Below are 21,165 nucleotides of genomic sequence, written 5' to 3' on the forward strand. Positions count from 1 at the left end.
CTTTGAAATCATTTAAGAAAAGTCTAGGAAAACAGATAGGGAATCTACCACGTGGACGACTGCCCTAAATGTGGATAAGTAATGACTGATCGATTGATAAATATTAACGACACCTACTGCCAAGAATACAGTACTACAATAGATCTATGCAACAGAATCCAATTACTTCTTGAGAAACTTACAATTGTGTAACTTAATTTACAGTTAAGTTATTAGTTACATTATGGTCCTACTGACAACTGATCACTATCGAAGGGTAGGGAAGGGTCCACCTATTCAATACCAAAAGCTTGTATACTGTCTTATAAAACTGGGACTAGTTTCGACCCCATATATATTTGGTCATCTTCAGCCATGCTACAATTGGAAGACATTTGCACACATATACCCAATAATAAATTAAACACTTTTTTTTATGCCACAATTTACAATCTTAATTTAAAACACTGATGAAGTCCGAACAACACATCCAAACTTGAAACTATCGAGCTCGGTAAAAGTAAAAGGCAAAGGGAGGTAGAATGATTGCTGGTACAAACCTGAACAGCAGGGGGGTACTTTGAATGAAGAGATAAGGGCAAAGTTAAGAATACACTCTATGGATGAAGCTGTATGCATTTAATGCTTTCAAGGGGTCTCATAACATTGGGAACAACAAAGCTGGTCCTCAAAGATGGCTCCATTGTAAGAAAGCACTTACCAGTGAGCACAGACATTATCACGAAGACGGAAGAGGTGGCTGAATTAAGAAAAGGAGCCAAAATCAGAAAGAATATAGACATAAACAAAGTGAAAGCAAAGACAAGCCAGATCAACGAGGTGAAGAAAATGATAGATGAAGGTGAAATAGATTCCGCAGCATGGTGGATAGCAAGTTGCTATGAGGAAGCGGCTCCTCTAAGTTTGGGGACAAGAAAGTCAAAACCTTGGTTCGACAAACAATGTTATGAGGCAAGGAGAAGTACATTAGAAAAATTGAACAGGGCAAGAGAAATAAGGAACAGAGAAAACTTGGAAGAGTACCGGCAACAGAGAGTTCAGTACAAAGAGCTCCTGAAGAGAAAAAAGATTCAGTACATAGAAGAACAACAGAAGAGGATCATAGAAGAAGCTAAATTGGATCCATACAAGACTCTACGGCCGAAAACGAGCAAAATACATTCTAAGATTGATATGGAAACATGGAAATCACACCTCAACAAAACAATTGCTTTGAGAGATACGAGACCAACATTCAGATGTCCAGATCACAGAGAACCATCAAATTTAATAACGGAAAATGAAATCGTTCAGGCCATCAAGGAAGGAAGGCGCAATAGAACACCAGGACCAGATGGAGTAAGAAATGGGCATCTAAAAGAGACAGTGAGGGAATTGTTACCGGTATGGAGTGCCTTACTGAACAAATGCCTCGAAACTGGAAGGGTCCCAACAGATTGGAGGAAGGCAACAATCCGAATGCTATATAAGGGGAAAGGAGACGCAGATGATCCGAATTCCTACAGAGGGATCGCGATGGAACAAACAGGTTTGAAACTTCTGACAAGGATCTTAACGAAGAGAGTGATGAATAAATTGGATGCACTGTTACCAGAGGAGCAATTTGGATTCAGACGGAAAAGATCTACAACTATGGCATTGGAGAATTTACTGAATCATATTCGTATCACCCTAGAAATGCCACGAGGCAAATTATTTGTGGCATTCATTGACTTCTCCAAGGCATTTGATTGGGTAAACAGAAGGTTACTCATAGATAAGCTGGAGAAGTTAATCGGAACATCTAATGTCACAACACTCATATCAAACCTGTTGGCTGAGAATTATATACAGGTGGACGATGGCATTGGGTCGTCAGATTGGATACCGCAGACTATAGGAGTTCTTCAAGGTGATCCACTTAGCCCTATATTATTTAACGCTTTCACCTCTGATGTAGTGTCAGAGATAAAGGAAAATACAGACACAGAAATGTACCTGTATGCTGATGACATGGCAATTGCGGCTGAAGACATAACAGAACTACAACGTGCGATGAACTTGTTAGTGGACTGGGCAAACAAGAATGAAATGAAAATAAATGAGGATAAGACTGAACTAGTCGTATTCAGGAAAGGAGGTAAACTAAAGGAAACAGAGCACATATGGTGTAATAATGTCCGCCTTCGCAGAGTTAGCAGTTTTAGATACCTAGGTGTAACCTTGCAGACCACATGCAGCAGTTTCAGGATCCATATAAGAGCTAGAATTATTGCAGCTCTGAAAGCGATGAATGACATCGAGAATATCACACAAATTGCAGTGGATACAGCCATGGTGCTTTTTCGAGTAAAAGTGCTACCAGTGTTAACCTATGGGCTTGAGATCATAGGGGAATTTCTGAGTTTGAAGCAATTAAACGACCTGGAAAAGATAAAATCCAGATATCTGAAGCGAGTCCTCAGTGTTTCAAAAACTACAAGATCTCGACTTGTATATGAACTCGCGAGAGAAACCTTCCTGATTGAGGACCTGAGATACAATCTTGTTTTACCAGGAGGCGCAGCATACGATAACCTGTTGCATAAACTTAGAGAAAAAAAGAGGGACATTTGGGAAGACTTCTACTCAACGGAGGCCATGACGAATCGAAAATGGATGGAAACGGGCTACCAACTGAGACACATAGTTACGAGGTTGGCTGTACACGGATTCCATTTCAAGATGTGCAAAAATAAAGTTTTTCACGATCCGAACATAAACTGTGTGTGTAGGCTATGTGACCAAGTATGTGAAAGATATCATATCCAGAAGTGTTCCTCGAGGTCCTGCTCGATTAGTGAATTTATTAAGGACTAACACTTATGCAGAGCGCATTAGACGCCACGCTGTCTTATCTAATTGTGAACTTCTATGCACATTGTGCGCAATAAAATTTATTATTTAAACCAGATTCGGGGGTGGAGTCATGTTAAGCGAATGGAGATGTTACCTAGGAGAATGAAGAACTTGGTCGTGGAGGGTAAGATACACAGAGGGAGACCAAAGAGATAATTGTTAGACTCTGTTATCAAAGACTTAATGAGGTATTGAACTGAATTAGACCACAGAGCCAAATTAAACAGAAGCTAAGGAGGTGCTTAGTTACTACACAGAAGTATGCAGACTCCGCACCAAAAGTATCACAGCCTAAGTGAAGATGTGTGAATGTTCATCTTGAGACAGAATAAGATAAGTGAGTACCAGCCAATTTTAAGCAAAACAAAATGTTAATATTGATCTGGAAGCTACAGGGCATTTTTTTTTTTTACAGGTGAACAGTCCATCCTTACGGCTTCGCACCCCTCTCTCTTACTCTCATTTGATCTTTGTCGCAGCTGTAGACCTATATGAGAATCGCCAATCAATCTTGGAAACCATTTCAGGGAATTTCCGAATACGGGAATAACACTTAAGGAAGAAGCAATTCACTCCACTGGATGAATGAAACCACACAGCTGAGTTCAAATTACTCCGTAATTCATATATCCTGAAAATCTCTAGTAACTCCGTAACATCCTTCCTATTTAGAAATGTCCAGCATCTCAGGGGCGGGTCGGGAGGGAGAACATTTAAAAAATAGGCCTATATACCGGTACTGATAAAACATTCTATGTAATAACTTAGCTGTGTGACAGTCAACATCTAAGTTATATTTAGGACACTGATAAAAAAAATTAGAAACGGGAAACTACAACAAAGAAAAGAAAAAATGCTACATACCCAGAATTTCTTTCCGGCGACTCGCATGTGGTTCCTCTGTATAGCTCCACTCGAAATCAGTTCTGGAAACATGAGCTCCCATTGTTCTGAAACTTATTTAAATTGTATTTCACTGCACTTCAGACGCAAAGCAAGATGGTAAATACATTAACAACGGTCACAGTACCGGTTAGACTACACATCAGTGATGTGACATCACCAGCTACCAACTAGATCACACGCTAGGTCGTCTCGTCACATAACCAACTCCACTGGGTACTGATTCGACGACTAATGACTCCAATTCCGTGACCGCCCACTTTGGCACTCTAACAATATCAATCGATTATATACTTCGATAATCGATATATCCTATTGCGATGTATGTCATATCAAGCGAGAGTGAGTTGATCAAGAAAGAGAGAGAGCAAACACTTACAATGTCAAAAAAAAAAAAAAGATGCCAATACAATATGTGTATTTTAACATTATTGACAAACAGTCATTATTACATTTAATGCAGACTAATACATGTGTGGCCACTGGACAAAATTCTCAGTATGCAGTCACCTAGCAAGCGAAACATTGAAATTTATGTCACGGCGGAAGCAATGAAGTTGTAAATTATCCCTGAATATTACAACCGTTATGGCAATGTCATGAAATGAAGCATAGCAAAAAAGTACTAACATTGGAATCAAAAGAGGGAAGAAATATATTCAATAAAATGTAAATATTACATTCTAAATTAAAGGACTATGTTCCTCAATACTTTCCGAGGACCATGTTGACATGCATGGTGTTCTCACAGCAGTAATAGAAGCGTTATCGTTAAGTGAGGACGACTGATTGATCTGAATCAAATACAGTTGATCCGGGTTCACAAAGGAATACAGTAAAAACATGCCGTTGTCATAATAAATAGTGTTCGCCGTATATGCAGACAGATGAAAGTGCACGCGAAATTCTCGCTTTCTTCTTTGGTTCCCGCTTAACACAGTCGATACAGTCGAGTCAACAGCACATCTCAACCGAATTATCGATCAAAGAATATCTGTCGATTATCGTTATCTATTCCCGTGAACACTTCCGACTTCAGTGAGTCGTGTCTGTTGTTAAAGAGCAACAGCTGATTGCATAAGTTTAGATTTGTAAAGATTTGGTGCATGTGGAGAAGTGTATTCATTGTTCATTCAATTATGTTGTTCTATAAGTGAAGGGAACTCGAAGGATTATAACCAATTTTTTTACCACCGGTGTTGCAATTAAGGGACTATATTTTGGATAATTTGACAACTCGAACAGCTGAAAATGGTAGATGAAGCTACAAAAAAGGCTTTAAGTGGGATTCCTTTACTTAAAACTAAAGCCGGACCGCGAGACAAAGATTTGTGGGTTCAAAGATTGAAAGAAGAATATCAGAGTCTAATTAAGGTAATATGAGAAGTTACGAGGATTGAGAAATACGGGTAGTGTTATCCAACCTTAATTGCCATATGGTAACTGCCTGGTAATGTAAAATATACCACTCATAGGCTGTATAATGTTAGTCATAATAAAATAATGTTTGTCTTTTTCTAACTTGCAGTATGTTCAAAATAATAAAAGTGCAGATAATGATTGGTTTCGTCTAGAATCAAATAAGGAAGGCACCAGATGGTTTGGAAAATGTTGGTACATACACAATCTATTAAAATATGAATTTGATGTGGAATTTGATGTAAGTAGGCCTACTTGAATGCTAATGATCACTGTAATTATTTGCCATGGGGATATTTATATTCTCCTTTTAACTTCCAGATTCCAGTTACTTATCCTACGACTGCACCAGAAATAGCCATTCCAGAACTTGATGGGAAGACAGCAAAAATGTATCGAGGTGGTAAAATATGCTTGACGGACCATTTTAAACCTCTATGGGCAAGAAACGTTCCAAAATTTGGTATTGGACATGCAATGGCATTAGGTGTAAGTATAAAAGAAATATTTAACTGTCTTAAGGGTTATGTTTATGTTCTAAAATAAGGATCCTCTATCTTTGTATTGATGACGAACATTTTTAAAGAATTAAATCCAAGTTAGTATTAATATTATGCTCTTTCTACCTAATAGCATCGTGTGGTAAAACATTGAGTCAGGATTTTGGTATGATCCTCATATCTAATGTGCTAATGTCAGTTGGCCATGGAGTACCCAGGGAGATGTGAAAGGAAGAGTTGGCCTGCATTATAGGTCCGTTAAAACTAGTGCTCCTGATTATCCATGAACATGAATAAACATGTAATACGGTAAATAAGGTATCCATTCCTCAGTTATGTGTATCTGCAAGAGTCGGTGTACAATCGGTTTCATGGGTGTATACATCTCCTAGGTACTTTGCTCCCTTTCCTTCCTCTATCTCTATATGAACTTTACAACTAACAGTATGAAGTTTATAACTTCTGCACTTCCTTCTGAATTAAAATAAAAACACTTTTAAAAATGAATGGTTGCTTCACTCAGTAACAAAATGCTTTAAATTAATGCTCTCCAAATGATGTTATTAATAAATGTTTTATTGTGCACAAGTGTGCATGAACATGAATTGTTGTCAATACAGAATTTCTTTAACTTATAATTTCTACAATCAATCACTACTGATCTGCATTTAGGACAATCACCCAGGTGGCAGATTCCCTATCTGTTGTTTTCCTAGCCTTTTCTTAAATGATTGCAAAGAAATTGGAAATTTATTGAACGTCTCCCTTGGTAAGTTATTCCAATCCCTAACTCCCCTAACCTATAAATGAATATTTGCCCCAATGTGTCCTCCTCTATTCCAGCTTTATCTTCATATTGTGATCTTCCTACTTTTAAAGACCTCGCTCAAACATATTCATCTACTGATGTCATTCCACACAATCTCTCCACCGACAGCTCGGAACTTACTACTTAGTACAATTTACGAACTTCATTGTGTAGATCCGTATTGATACAGTTAAAACTAAGAAACAATGTTAGGTTTTGGTCCACCCAATCAATACACATAACTTTATAAGTGAACTATTTAATTGAAAACATATTAAAAATATTTAGAGACATGTTTTATCTCTATTTGAGACTTCATCAGCCATAAAATCACGTGGTAGATTACAAAAAGCAAAATTAGAAACTCAAAAAAAAAAAATGGAAGAACCCAATGTCTTTTTAAGGACTATTTGGGAAATGCAAAAGATATAAATATATATATTATTTACACAAATTGACCTCACTTCTTGCAAAAACTTTTGTCTTTAATGTTAAAAAATGAAATTACTCTAACTTGAAATTGACAAGCCTGCTGTAACGCCTTGTGCAGAATCAATGTCCATTGTTGCTGTCCGTATTTGAAATGGAAGTTACTGTTTGAACTATTGAGAAAACATAGAACAAATATACATATATTTAAAGAGGTAGATTAAATCTTCTTGCAAACAGTTTTTCAGCCAAGTTAAATTTGAACGACCTTACATGAAAATCGTTGCAAGCATCATTGGAATCTGGTAGTTTCAGTGTGTTGACTGGGGAGATCGAAATTCTGGCCTTGGAAACGGGTTGGTACTAAATCCATATCAGAATGATTAAACGCATTAACTTGTAGAATATTATTTCAAATTTAGCTAATTTGGTAGAAGAAATCTGAAGCCTTATGAGACTGCCTGTCATATGGCAAAGACCAGCGCTGTACAACCACCATATTCGTGGCTTAAATCCTAAGAATAATCCTTTTTGAAAATGACAAGGTCTGGAAAGAAAGAGATATAAAAATTAATCTAGCTCAGTTGTTCGCAACGTCAACATAAATATTTCCTTTTGCATTGAGATTTTCAAAATATTCCTTCCACTTGTCCAGTGATTCCCTGGGATCTACCATGAGTTCACCTGATTTACCCAAAATAGTATTCATTTCCTTTTTCCCTCCCTTTCTGAGATTCCCTATTACTGTAGACATTATATAGGCTTTTGAGCTTATGCCGTGTCAAGAAAACAAGGTGAAACTCTTTACGTTTCGCAGAGAAGTTTGCTCTGCATCTCCAGAAGAAAATCTCTACTGTTCATGAGGAAGACTTCTCCAATAATGAAGGTTTGAATTTTACAGTTAGTAAAAGAAAGTGGTACGTTCATTCGTCACCAAATGGCTCACCTTACGCTGGCACAGTGCTAGCATTTGAAGCGGGAGCTGACGGCTGGTCAGGGAGGGAGGGGGCATAACAGGTGTACACACGTTATGAAAGTATGCCCCTGAGACAAGCCTGGAATGAAACATCCAGTGATGAGGAACGCATAAATTTGGAAAACACCGAAATTAAATAATAGTGAAAGGACTAGGAAGAGAACCTACCTATGTAAATCCTTAATGGCTGGCAACCACATATTACTTAATTGATAGCCAGTGTCCCTTTTGAAATGGTTAGGATTTATACGTATTTCGACAGCTTCCTGTATAATTCTAGACCTCTGGTGTTTAGTGTGGGTAAGCGCTTGAACATATTGGAACACGACCTCATGACCTGATAAGGCGTGCTCAGCTGTTATTGACTTCACCATAGTGAATTTCATTGAAGGATGTTGCTTATTTAGGTGGTTTAGAAATATATGAAATTTCTTAGGACCTTCTGCCCATACCACAAATGTGTCATAAACATATTAGGTTTGTTCCAACAAAACTCAAACGGACTCAAGAGTCGGTTGTTCCAACAGACTGTGGACCGTTCATGAACCAGTTTGCGGACTGGCAAAGCAGTTCGTGCTCCAGAACAAGAACTGTTCATCTCTGACATGCGCAGTACACCAAAATAAGTGTGAGCTGTGCATTGTGGTCCATAGCTGTCACTTGGTGAAGCGTGAACAGCTGATCGGTATCATCTGGCGCGAGTAGACGACACGTTACACATACAATTAAATAGAAGTACGGCGTTGTTATACAATTATACAGTTAAAAAGTCATTTTACTACACGCTAATAAAGTAAGAGACACAAGATAAAAACGAGAATGATGCGTGATGATTTTGAAGGCGATTCTGATGGTGATCTTATGAATTCGGACTCCTGTGAAGATGATCTAGGGATATATTACAATATCCCAAAAGCAAAAAATGAAGATTATTTAGGCAAGTTATTATAATTTTTTTAGTTGTTTGCAATTATGTTTAAATGATACTAATTTTCACTACATGTAACTCATAATTTAGTAACCAAAATTCTACTTCTCTCTCTCTCTCTCTCTCTCCGCTTATAGAAGAAACAGTACCTCGCTATGACAATGAAACGTTCAATGAACATTTTCGCGTCAGTAGGGAGATAATGGAAAATATTGCAGAACGGTATGAAGGAAGTGTAATATGCTTACAATATTGTGATTTTTTATTCCACCTTTTCAATACAATTGGTTTTATGTTAGATCATAATGCTACAACACTATTTTATAGGGACATGTTTCGCTTGAATTTCAAGCATCCTCAGCCTATATAATCATCTCAAGGACCTGTCATATTTGATTTGCTTTGACAAATTTGTGCTTAATTATAATTCTAAATTTAAGTAATAAAATATATAAACATGGGAATTTATGAACACATTAATAGTTTAACAATATGAATGACTATACTAAAATTGGAATAACCGGTAATTCTAAAGATATTGACGTCCAAAATACAGTCTCTTGAAATGTTGAAAATTGTTTTCTCAAAGTTCTAGTTTATTAAAAACAATTGTAATATGACTTCTATGTTAAAATTTGAGTCGTAATTACAGTTAAAACTTATTGGTGTCTGAAGATTAAAATCTTGGATACGTTGGAATTCAGATTCAAGTTTTAATTTTTGAGGCTTGCTACTGTAATTTAATAGTTTTGAACAGTAAAATGTTGAATTAGTTAGTTGCATCGAACTAGTCTTGTTTTTATGATCAGATTTTCCGTTGGTAGTAGTTTGTGTTTATGAGGGTTTTTGTCAAAAGGGACGTCAATCCAAAATCTTGAGGAGTTGATTTGTTTCTTTCATAATATTTGAATGATGGTGCGTCCCTTTGACTGCTACTACAAAACCTTGTGGACTTTGTTACATTACGGTGACTGTTATCTGCTGTGGAGTACTCCACAGAACCATCTTTACACACAGTTGTTTCTAGGCATTCCTTTGCTGTTTCTACTCAGCATCCCTGTATGTCGGCCATTATCTTTTTATATCCTGAACCTGTATACTGTATTGTTTGGAACTGTTCACTAACCATATCCGTGCATGGTACTTCTAATATCCTCGTCCTGGAGATTTTTTTTTACCCATATTAGTCTGCAGACAGATTTCATTTTCTCTATCCTAGGCCTAGATATACTTAGTTCACTACGGATCATAGAGTGGTCTGTACCATCAAAAATTCTCTGGAATACCCACACATTTGTAACAGATTTCCTGAATTCGAAGTCGGTTATGATAGTCTAGTATGCATCTCGTGCCGTTACCCTCCCATGTGTAGTGGTGAATAGTATTATGCTTAAAGAATGTATTCATAGCTGCTAATCCCATACTAGAACAGAATACTAGTAAACTCTTCCCATTGTTATTAGTTTCTATATCTTCCCCACATTTACCCATTATCTTGTCATATCGTTCAGTTCTATTTCCAACTCTCACTTCTTTGAAATCACCCATTAGCACTATCCTATCCTTGCTGCTGATCCTGTCTACAATGTTTCTGGGTGTTTCATAAAACTTGTCAACTTCATCCTCATCTGCACCTTCACATGGTGAATAGACCCAAGGCAATTCTTATCCTGATGATGCTGCCAAATGCTAAATCTACGCACATAATTTGATAATTTACGTGACAGACAGAAACTATGTGCATGGAATTGTATTCCTGAACAGTTCTACTCCACACACAGCCCTTCCCTTTGTTATACTTGTTAAGAACATTTTATAATTTTCTGTCTTTTCCTACTTATCTCCCCTTACTCGAATACCATTAACTTCCAACACATCCAGATGCATCTTATTTGTTGACTCAGCCAGTTCTAGTTTCTTTCTTTCTTTCTTTCTTCCATAAATCCCACTAATATTGATAGCTCACCATTGAAATCCATCTCCTTCATCAAGTTGTTTCCAAGGAGTCCCTCGTCTGCCGAATTGAAGTGGGACTCAATTACTCCCATAGGTCCGAGGCTTGCTTAAAACATTCTGAGTATGCAGGGTGCTACCCTACTTACATATTGTTCCAGTGTGAATCTCTCTTCTAACAGGTTATGTACCACCGGTGGATTGTATAGTCCTAGCTCTCCAAGCACAAGGAGGGCTATGACTTGTGATATGCCCGAGATGTCCACTGTTATTCTGTAGCAACTGGTATCTCAACTCTCTGTACCACTTAATAGGTCACTCATCCGTTGCTCATGGTTCACGAATTAGAACATGATTATAGTAATCCTCACTACGAACCAATCAATTACCATAACAAAAAAACACACCTTAACAGATAATTAGTTTTGTTGTGTAGTTGTAGTATTAGTCTAATGGCTAGGGGCAGATTAGGAACAACTGATAAGCATGTCAAGGTTACAAGGAATAGGCTAAAGTTTCAAGACTTGTGCTCTGTGCCTTTTAATACTTATTGCTGTAAAACATTTTTGGACTAGTCATTCACTGTTACATTTCACTTATCTAGATTTTCAGTGTAGTGTCCTTTGGAATGACATATATCATATAATCAGCTGGCAAGTGTAAAACTTCTGCTGTTATTACTCTGTTAATTTTACAATGACCAAGATTGGGCCTTTGAGCCTTCCAGCATCCATTTTGCTCCAATCAATATAAGCTCATTCTAGCCTGTCCCTCTATAAAGTTACTTAATGGAGGGAGATCTAGTAGAGTGTTCAAAGCTTCTGTCGGCATAGTTTTCATTGCCCCAGTTATGGCTATGCATGCCATTCTCTGAAGGCTATTTAGTTTGCTACTGACTTTTCCTTGACTTACTTTCATCCACCAAATGATTGCTGCATAGGTCATCAGTAGTCTAATAATAATTGTGTATATCCACATTACCATTGCTGGCTTTAGACCCCATGTTGTCCTGACTGCCCTCTTGCATGTATACGATACGTTCTTAGCTCGTGTTATGTTTTTTTCTATGTGTGGGTCTTCAGATTGACATTTTGTCTAATATTACACCTAAGTGTATCACCTGTTCTTCCATATAGATTTCTTGCCCAAAGAGCTTCATTGTTCTCGTCCCCTCCAATTTCTTCCTGCTTGTGAAAGGGACCAATGTTATCTTGCTCGGGTTGACTGTGAGTTATTCTTCCCGACACCAGTTCTCCACAAGGTTAAATGATCTTTGCATGAGGTCCGGGATGATACTCATCACCTTACCTCTTACCACAATAACTAGATCATCTGCGTATCCTGAGTAAAATCCCTGTTCGTTGAGCATGGCTATGATTTTGTTCACCACAAGATTCCTCACAAGAGGAGAAAGAACTCCTCCCTACACACAACATTGAGTGGCTCTAACCATTAGCGTCTCTTCAAACAAAGTTGCCTTTATTTTTCTCCCGTCTAACATGGATCTAATCCATTTTACAAAAGTCTTGCTCACCCTGCTCTCTTCAACAGCTTTAATCATTGAGTTGTAAGTGGTATTACTGAAGGCCCCTTCTATATCTAGAAATGCCACCAGAGCAATTTATTTGTATTCTATACTCTCTAGTTTGCAAACCAATTGATGGAGCACTGTCTCAGTGGATCTGCCAGGTCTGTATGCAAACTGATTTTCATGTAAAGTTGAGTTCAGTTGCACCATTTTCTGGATGTATTTATCTAGTATTTTCTCCATTGCCATTAGCATGAAGGAGTTTAAGCATAATGGTCTATAGGCTTTGACTTGGGCAAGTTCCATGACACTATCTATCAACAGAAAGGATTACCCATGGGATCACCAATATCAGGCATAATAGCTGATATATATATGGACTATTTAGAACACCAAGAAATAAAAAAAATAGGAAATATCATCTATTGGTGCAGGTTTGTCGATGATGCATTCATAATCATGGACAATAGACATACTAATGAAAACATAATCTTAGAACAACTGAATAAAATAGATCCCCATATAAAATTTACCATGGACACTGAAAATAACAACACCATAAACTACTTGGATATATCCATAACCAGACATAACAACCACCTAACATACAACATATATAGAAAACCTACCCATACATCAAATACAATAAAGATAGACTCCACCCACCCACATACTCACAAGAAAGCTGCATACTATAGTATGATTCACAGAGCATATAACATTCCACTTTCAAAGGAAAATCTAAATAAAGAATTAAACACAATCCACGAAATAGCAAAACAAAACGGATATAAAAGAGAAATGATAAACCAGATCATCAACAAAGTCAAAAACCAACCGAAAACCAAGCTAACCAGAATCACCAAAGATAAAAAAGAATATGCACTGTTTACTTACAACAATAACCATATACATCCCATAACCAATATCTTCAAAAAACAAGGTCTAAAAATAGCATACAAAACTACACGCAATAACACCAACATACAATTCCAAATCTGTTAACAACATAAATAAATACAACCACTCAGGAGTCTATCGCCTCAAATGCAACGACTGCCGAGCCAGCTATGTAGGACTTACTGGTAGGAGTTTTTTAATACGATATAATGAACATGTAAATGCCGTCAAACACAGACACTTCTCAGCTATGGGTCAGCACATTGACGTTCAGAAACACAATTTCACAAACATTAATAGTGACATGCAAATCCTCAATATGAATCCAAAAAGTCCCTTGCTCAGTATAATAGAAGAATTTTACATAAATTTAGACAAATACGTCAATCCGAACTCCAACTTAAACGAAAACATAGACAGAAACAATATTCGTTTCCATGCAGTAATTCCTTTACTAAAGATTACTACCTTTAAAGAATTAATAAACAAAAATCCATACGTTCAAATCAACCGCTCCAAGACCTCCTCCCCTCCAACCCCACTCCCGTTACTAACACTCCACCCATGCCCCCAAACCTCCCCTCTACCGTCGCCAACTACAATCTCAGAGCAACACGCATTAGATCTCAACAGGCAGCTACACAGAGTGCACGGTTCCAACGCCTAACGTAAGTGAAACGACATGTGATTTACTATTACACTTTCATACCGCACCATTTTCACACTTATTATTTCTACTTCCAGATACTTTGTTTTCACAACTTATATGCTTCTACGATAAAATCAACGTGCACACTAACAGGACGCATAACATCCAACGTCTTCTTACAAATGTCACCAACTCAACATATTACGGCACACGAAAAGAAGAACATGCTCCATCAATAATATTCAAGACTCTTAATAGCTCTAATAACAGTAGCTGCCCAAAATATCGCCAGACATTACAACCAAATATTACCTAAATTGCAAGCAGATTATACAAATACTTATCTAACCGCAGTTATATAGTTATATATTTTTACGGACCCATTATATCGGAACATCATAACTAATCAAATACTGTTGTGAAAACTTTGTTAACCCCATTTTACCCTAAACAATGTATATATAGCACCACATATTAATAATGTATGCAATGTATTTTTAACAAGGTATATATATACCACTGTTTTAGTTATGTGTCCATTTTAACAAGATTATCTAATGCCTATGCTCAGCAAAACAAATAGTTTTCTAAAAGTTCAACCTTATTCCAAGACATAAAATAACAATAATAGGCTTTATAAACTGATACATTAGTATTTAAGATATATGCCAACAAGGTATTGCATACTAATATTGTAATTACAAGTGTCCAAACCAATAATTCTACATTTTCATATGACTGATCAATAATCAATTAATGTAATTCAAGAACCAATTTTTAATGTATACTACTGAACTTACTACTATTAATTTACACAAATGTGTGTATATCTCATTCCACATTGTACAACCCAAATTAGATAGTGATAACATGAAAAATAGCATGTAATTTCATGGATGAAGTATATTAGTTAACTACTTACCTTGACACTGTATGCTGGGAAACTTAGGATTGACACATACAATAGCTCAAATGTACCAAGACATACATACCAACATTTATGATCAGTTGGACTTAATTTAAGTTTTAATCATTATATGTGATGTTTTTGTAAAATATATCTTTTATGCATGTCAACTGAAGATGACCCCCTAGGGGTCGAAACCGGTCTTGACCATATTTACTAGCTGAACGTGAATAAATTTTGTATTGATAAGGTGGTGACTTATATTTATATTGTTTTTGTAAAGTGATGTAACAGTGAACGGACTTCCAACTCTTAATATACCTATGCCACAAACGAATTACGGTATTACCATGAAAATGGTGAAACTAAGAGCGATATTAATCCAATAACCTTGACAGAAAGGCAAAGTGTGCTGCAGACATCGTTGCAGACCACATGGTAGAATTTCTGAAAAACAAGAAGCCAGTTGACATCATCATCCTAAACCATCTCCAGTTTCCCGGGTGTGGTATATGAGCCTCCTCCATCTCATCCTGTCCTTGTACCATTCTTCCTCCACCAACTTGTCCCAATCATGACCTCTCAGCATTACATCGCTCTTAACTAAATCTATCCATTTCCTTCGTGGCCTTCCCACGGGTCGTCTTCCTTCTACCTTTCTGTCAAATTCCTTCCTTGCAGTTCTGTTTACTGGCATCCTCTTCATGTGACCAAACCACTTCAGTCTTGATATCTGAATCTTATTTAGGAGAGAATTGTCTATTCCTACTTCTCTAATTTTCTCATTCCTAATCTTGTCTTTCCTGGTTTTCTGGATCATAGTGCGTAGGAATTTCATTTCAGCTGCCTGAAGTTTGGAATTATCTCTATTGGTCAGTGTTGTGGTTTCGAGACTGTATGTAAGAATTGGTGTATAATAGGACTTGTACAATGTCATTTTTGTTTTCATGGGTATTTGCTCATCCCACAGCAGGTGTCTTACCTGGGGGTAGAATTGTGTTGCCTTATTGATTCGATTGTTCACCTCATGTTTTGCTAGGTTGTCATTTGATATAACGCTACCCAAGTATTTGAAAACTGGAACGCTGTCCAGTTGAGCTTCATTTAACATGACTATTGGTTCTGCTCCTTCCCCATACACTTTCATCACCACCGTCTTGGTCTTGCTGATGTTTAAACCATATTTCTTAAACTCCTCATTCCAGCTTTGTATTCTCTCTCCCAATTCATCTTCTGAGTCACTCCAGATCGCAGCATCATCTGCAAATGTGAAGGCTTTGATATCTCCATGTTCTTTCCTTTTAATAGATTTCATTACTACATCCATTACAATAATAAATAGAAGTGGTGACAATGAGCTGCCCTGCTGCACTCCTCTCTTTGTTTCAAACCAGTCCGACAAACCACATCCTACTTGAATACAGCTTCTGTTCCCACTATACAACATTTTCACTTTGTCTATGAGGCTGTCTCGCACTTGAAGTTCTTTCATGCATTGCCAAATTCTTTCCCTTGGTACACTATCGTATGCTTTCTCAATGTCCAAAAATATTAGGAATAAAGGCTTGTTCTTCTCCCAGTATTTTTCCATTAGCATCCTAATTGCAAATATAAGGTCTGTAGTTGACCTTCCTGGTCTGAAACCATACTGCTCTTCTTCCAAAATTGGTTCAACAATATCTCTGATTCTGGTCTCTATTATTTTTTCCAATATTTTCAGGACATGAGACAGTAGTGTGATACCATGGTAATTAGTACATTTTCGTCGGCTTCCTTTCTTGAACAGAGGTACAATGATGCCCATCTTCCAGTCCTCAGGAATAGTATTTTCCTCCCATATCTTGTTGAGCAGTCTATAGAGCCATTGGATTCCTGGAACTCCCGCTGCTTTCAGCATATCTGCACGTAGTTCATCTACGCCCACTGCCTTTCCTTTCTTCATGCTCTTGAGCGCATTTTCAACCTCAAGCCATGTAATTGGTGGTTCAGTTGTGGTTCCTCGACTTGGCTCTCCTCTATCCGTTGTTATGTTTTCTGTATCTCCATTCAGCAGCTTTTCGAAATAGATCTTGAGTTCTTGTTTAATTTCTCCCTCTTCTTGTGCCAGAGTTCCATCATCACGTTCTATTGCTTTTATGGTCTCTTGATCCCTTCGCTTGTTTTTCACTACTCTGTATAGCAATTTCATATTTCCTCTACTGTCCTCTTCCAGTTTGTCTGCAAACTCATTCCATTTCTTCTCTTTTTCTTCCCTTACAATGTTCTTTACAGCAAGTTTCTTGTTCCTGTATACTCCTTGAAGTCTTTGTATTTCTTGTTCATTTCGTTCTTGTCCCTGTTTTTGTTTCTCCTTGTCCAGTGCCTTTATTTGGTTTCTTTCTTTCACCGCTGTTTTCACTCTATCATTCCACCATGGTGTCTCCTTTTTTCTTTTGATAGAACTTGTAACTCCACATAGGTTTTTGGCTTCTCCCACAAAGGTGTCTTTGAAGGCCTTCCATTCTTCATTAACGCTGGTTACTTCACACTTCGGCAAACTCTGTTGAATCCTTAGTTTGTATTCTTCCTTTATTTGGACTTCTTGCAACTTCCAAGTTTTAATCCTTGGTTTTTTCGTAATAAGTTTCTGCGTTTCATTTGTCTTATGTTTGAAGTCTACTACCAACAATCTGTGGTCACTGTCCATGCTTTCACTAGGGATGACCTTTACATCTGTGATGTACCTGCCACCATCTTTATTTGTGATTACGTAGTCAATCAATGTTCTATACTGGCCATCCCAACTGTACCTTGTTATTCTGTGACTGTCTCTTTTTTTGAAGAATGTATTTTTGATTATAAGATCATTTCTTCTGCACAGATCTAATAGTTCTACTTCTGGGTTCCTTTGTCCTAATCCATGTGGACCAATGATGTTCTCGTACCCAAGTCTGTCTTCCCCAACTTGCGCATTTAGATCTCCAATAATAATAACATTTTCCTCATTAACTGTATCTTCCAGGTCTTGCCGAAATTTCTCTTTGTCTTCCTCACTGCAGCCTGTCTGTGGGGCATACACTTGTATGATGGTGTACTTAGTGTTCTCCATTTTCATGGACATTTTAATGATTCTATCACTTTTGCAGATAACTTCAGCTGTAGCATCAGTCCTTTCGTTAATTAAGAATCCAACACCATTTTTCGCTACCTTCTCCTGTCCACTCCAGTATAATTTATAACCTCCACGAAGTGTCTTACTTCCAATCCCTTTCCATTTGGTCTCACTTAATCCCAATATTGATATTTTTCTTCTATCCATCATGTCTAGGAGTTCTTCTAACTTTCCAGTTAATGATAGAATGTTCATAGTTCCAATTCGGTATTTGGGTCTCTTTTTTATTTGGGGTTTCCTTTCAGAACATTGTATATCATCAGCCTTACGGTCATCATACTTTACAATTGTCTGAGAGGACGTGTCAGTCCGGTCTATAATATTCTTTCCGAGGCTCTTTTTCTTATTGAAAGCAACTATACTCGATACTCTCCTGCTGACTTGCTAGGTCTAACGCATAAGAGGATTTTCTTTCAGGGTTTACTCCCTTAGCCTTTGAGGATGCTTTCCTCGTCCTACAAGGCAGTAGGTTCCATCTGTACACCCCAGAAGGATGGGTTGCCTCTTCCGCCATCTCCGCCGTACCGAAGTCCATCTTCTCCGCCGTAGATGCCGTTGAGGTCTTCACCCTTAACCCAGGGCAAGGGCCCTCCATATTTATGACCCCTGGAGAGAGGGTGTCCCAGTATTTTAAAACCCCCAGGAATTGGGCTACCTGTTGGTCCTCCGCGGGTTGTATTGGTTATTTCAACCAGCCCTACATACTGTAGGGGCCCGCTATCCGCCACCTGGGGACGCGCTCTGTAGGGGTCAGGTTCCCCTGGTTACTTATTGGAAGTTAACCCCACCCACAAGGAGTAAGGTTATTTGCAGAGAAGCCAGTTGACATCATCTGTTAATCCAAATCTACAATTTTTTGAAAGTCAGATTCCACTCGCTGAAAAACTGTGATGCAAGAGCTTAAGGATACTTATGTTTTAAATTTATGAACGTTCTTAATGACCTATTAAAGGACCAAGATAATGAAGACTAGGCAAAATCCTTTGCTTCTACTCCATATGTCTGTACAACATCCCCATATAAACCTGCACAGTACTGATATACCACAATGAAACAGAGAGATTGTTACTTGCCTTTTCATACCAACGTGTAATCCATCAGGCTTTTGATTTCGTTGTCTCGGCTATACCTTGTTATCTTCTGACCATTTATCCAGTAATTTTCTGAAAACTTTTCTAGTTTACACACATTATTTGATTTGTTGTTATTATTATTATTATTATTATTATTATTATTATTATTATTATTATTATTATTATTATTATTGAAGTTATAAAGTACTTCTCAATTTCATGTTTGTGTGAACAAAATGTGAATAACATACAACTTACCTTTGAGTAACAGTTTTTTTTTTCTGCTGTGATGTTTCATTTGTAATTGGTAATTTTATTAATAGCAGATTAGTAATAAAATCAGAAGTCTCTTAAGAATAATCTTGAAAATTGTTTAAATTTCTTCTAATCATATCTCAGTTCCTGCAGAAAATTCTGCAGTGTGTTTTCCATTTCTCATTTATTGAATATTCCCAATGACGCTGTTTTTTTTTTTCATCTGTGTCTAATTTTTCCCAGCAGCATTGCAGCATCATCATGGCTGAAGATACAGTCAGCAGAAATGTTTTGCATTTATACAAGCATAATGAAGCAAACACACTTTTGCCTAATTCAAAAGTTCTTTTGCTTGAAGTAGCTTGCTGTATTGGTCTGAGCCTGATCTAAAACTGCACACTTAACAGCAGACCACATTCCTTCTATTGCATTGGTACAGGATCATCTCACAATTCTTGGGACTCAACTTGATGAAATTGAAATGCTGAGAACTTACTAGCTCTTACTGAATCAACTTCAGGTTGTTTCTGAGAGATTACTACCTCAATCTCAGTGTGGGTTTCACCGAGCTCGATAGCTGCAGTCACTTAAGTGCGGCCAGTATCCAGTAATCGGGAGATAGTGGGTTCGAGCCCCACTGTCGGCAGCCCTGAGGATGGTTTTCCGTGGTTTCCCATTTTCAAACCAGGCAAATGCTGGGTCTGTACCTTAATTAAGGCCACGGCCACTTCCTTCCACTTCCTTCCACTTCCTAGGCCTTTCCTCTCCTATCGTCGCCATAAGACATATCTGTGTCGGTGCGACGTAAAGTAAATAGCAAAAAAAGAAAAAAAGTGTCGGTTTCGTGCCTCTCATGGTACAATTGACATGATCTTCTGCACAAGACAACTTCAGGAGAAGTGCGGAGAACAAATCACACCTCTGTTCTTCGTGTTCTGTGACCTTGAAAAGGCCTTTGGTGTGGTTCCTCGAAACGCTATGTGGATGGTTTTGAGGTGCTTTGGATGCCCCAAGCATTTTGTTGGTCTTATCCAAGCTCTTCATAATGGTATGGTTGGTCAGGTACTGTATCAGAATATCTCAGAAGAATTTCCAATCACAAATGGACTCGAGCAAGGATGTGTACTTGCACCTACACTTTTCGCCCTGTACCTGGCAGCTACGCTTTATGAGACAGCGCCTGCAAACGACACAGACGTGGAAAATTAAATATCGCTATGGCTTTTTAACTAGGACAGGCTCCGCTCCAAAAGATTAACCTATTCCACACGGGTCACAGAATTGCAATATCCAGATGACAATGCTTCTTCAGCCCACACACCAGAAGAGCTTCAACAATCTGTCATCTGCTTCAACAGAGCTTATGAATGTTTTGGCCTGATTGTCAACATTCAGAAGACCAAAGTGCTTACTCAGCCTGCTCCTGGAACCCCCCCCACACCGTCCAGATTTTGATATCGCCATTATCTGGCACAGCTCTGGAAAGGGTGGAGCACTTCTCATACCTTCGGAGAATCCTCTCAACGCACTGTACCTCTGAGAAGGACGTGGAAAACAGAATACAGGCTGCCCATCTGGCCTTTGGACGTCTCTCACATTGTGTATTCCAGAACAAAGATCTAAGTATCTGCACAAAAATAATGGTGTACCAAGCTGCTGTTATTTCTGTGTTACTCTACGGTGTGAAATCTGGACCCTATATCACCGGGACATCAAGAAACTGGAACGCTTTCATCAACAAAAACTTAGATCCATCATGAACATCAAATGGGATAACTAATATAGCAGTTCTCGAGAAAGCAAAGCTAAACAGTATTGAAGCCACCATCGTTGGTCATCGGCTTAGATGGGCAGACCATACCCATCGTATGAGTGACAGCAGACTCCCTCGGCAAATCCTGTATGGTGA

General features: G+C 37.9%; 2 protein-coding genes across 2 annotated transcripts in view; one reads left to right on the top strand and one right to left on the bottom strand.

The window, feature by feature from the left end:
• The window catches only part of ifc (delta4-sphingolipid-FADS-like protein ifc), a 125,765-nt gene extending 121,764 nt beyond the window's left edge, over positions 1 to 4,001 (bottom strand). The window contains exon 1 of the mRNA XM_067134997.2: positions 3,742 to 4,001. Coding sequence (XP_066991098.2) covers positions 3,742 to 3,823 — 82 coding nt within the window. The 5' untranslated portion in view covers positions 3,824 to 4,001. The remainder of the gene's footprint in view (positions 1 to 3,741) is intronic.
• Positions 4,002 to 4,809: 808 nt separating this feature from the next.
• The window catches only part of Ufc1 (Ubiquitin-fold modifier conjugating enzyme 1), a 31,101-nt gene continuing 14,745 nt past the window's right edge, over positions 4,810 to 21,165 (top strand). The window contains exons 1-3 of the mRNA XM_067143497.2: positions 4,810 to 5,154; positions 5,309 to 5,440; positions 5,521 to 5,688. Coding sequence (XP_066999598.1) covers positions 5,032 to 5,154; positions 5,309 to 5,440; positions 5,521 to 5,688 — 423 coding nt within the window. The 5' untranslated portion in view covers positions 4,810 to 5,031. The remainder of the gene's footprint in view (positions 5,155 to 5,308; positions 5,441 to 5,520; positions 5,689 to 21,165) is intronic.

The sequence above is a fragment of the Anabrus simplex genome, chromosome 1 (genome assembly GCF_040414725.1).
Source record: "Anabrus simplex isolate iqAnaSimp1 chromosome 1, ASM4041472v1, whole genome shotgun sequence".
Taxonomy (NCBI): domain Eukaryota; kingdom Metazoa; phylum Arthropoda; class Insecta; order Orthoptera; family Tettigoniidae; genus Anabrus; species Anabrus simplex.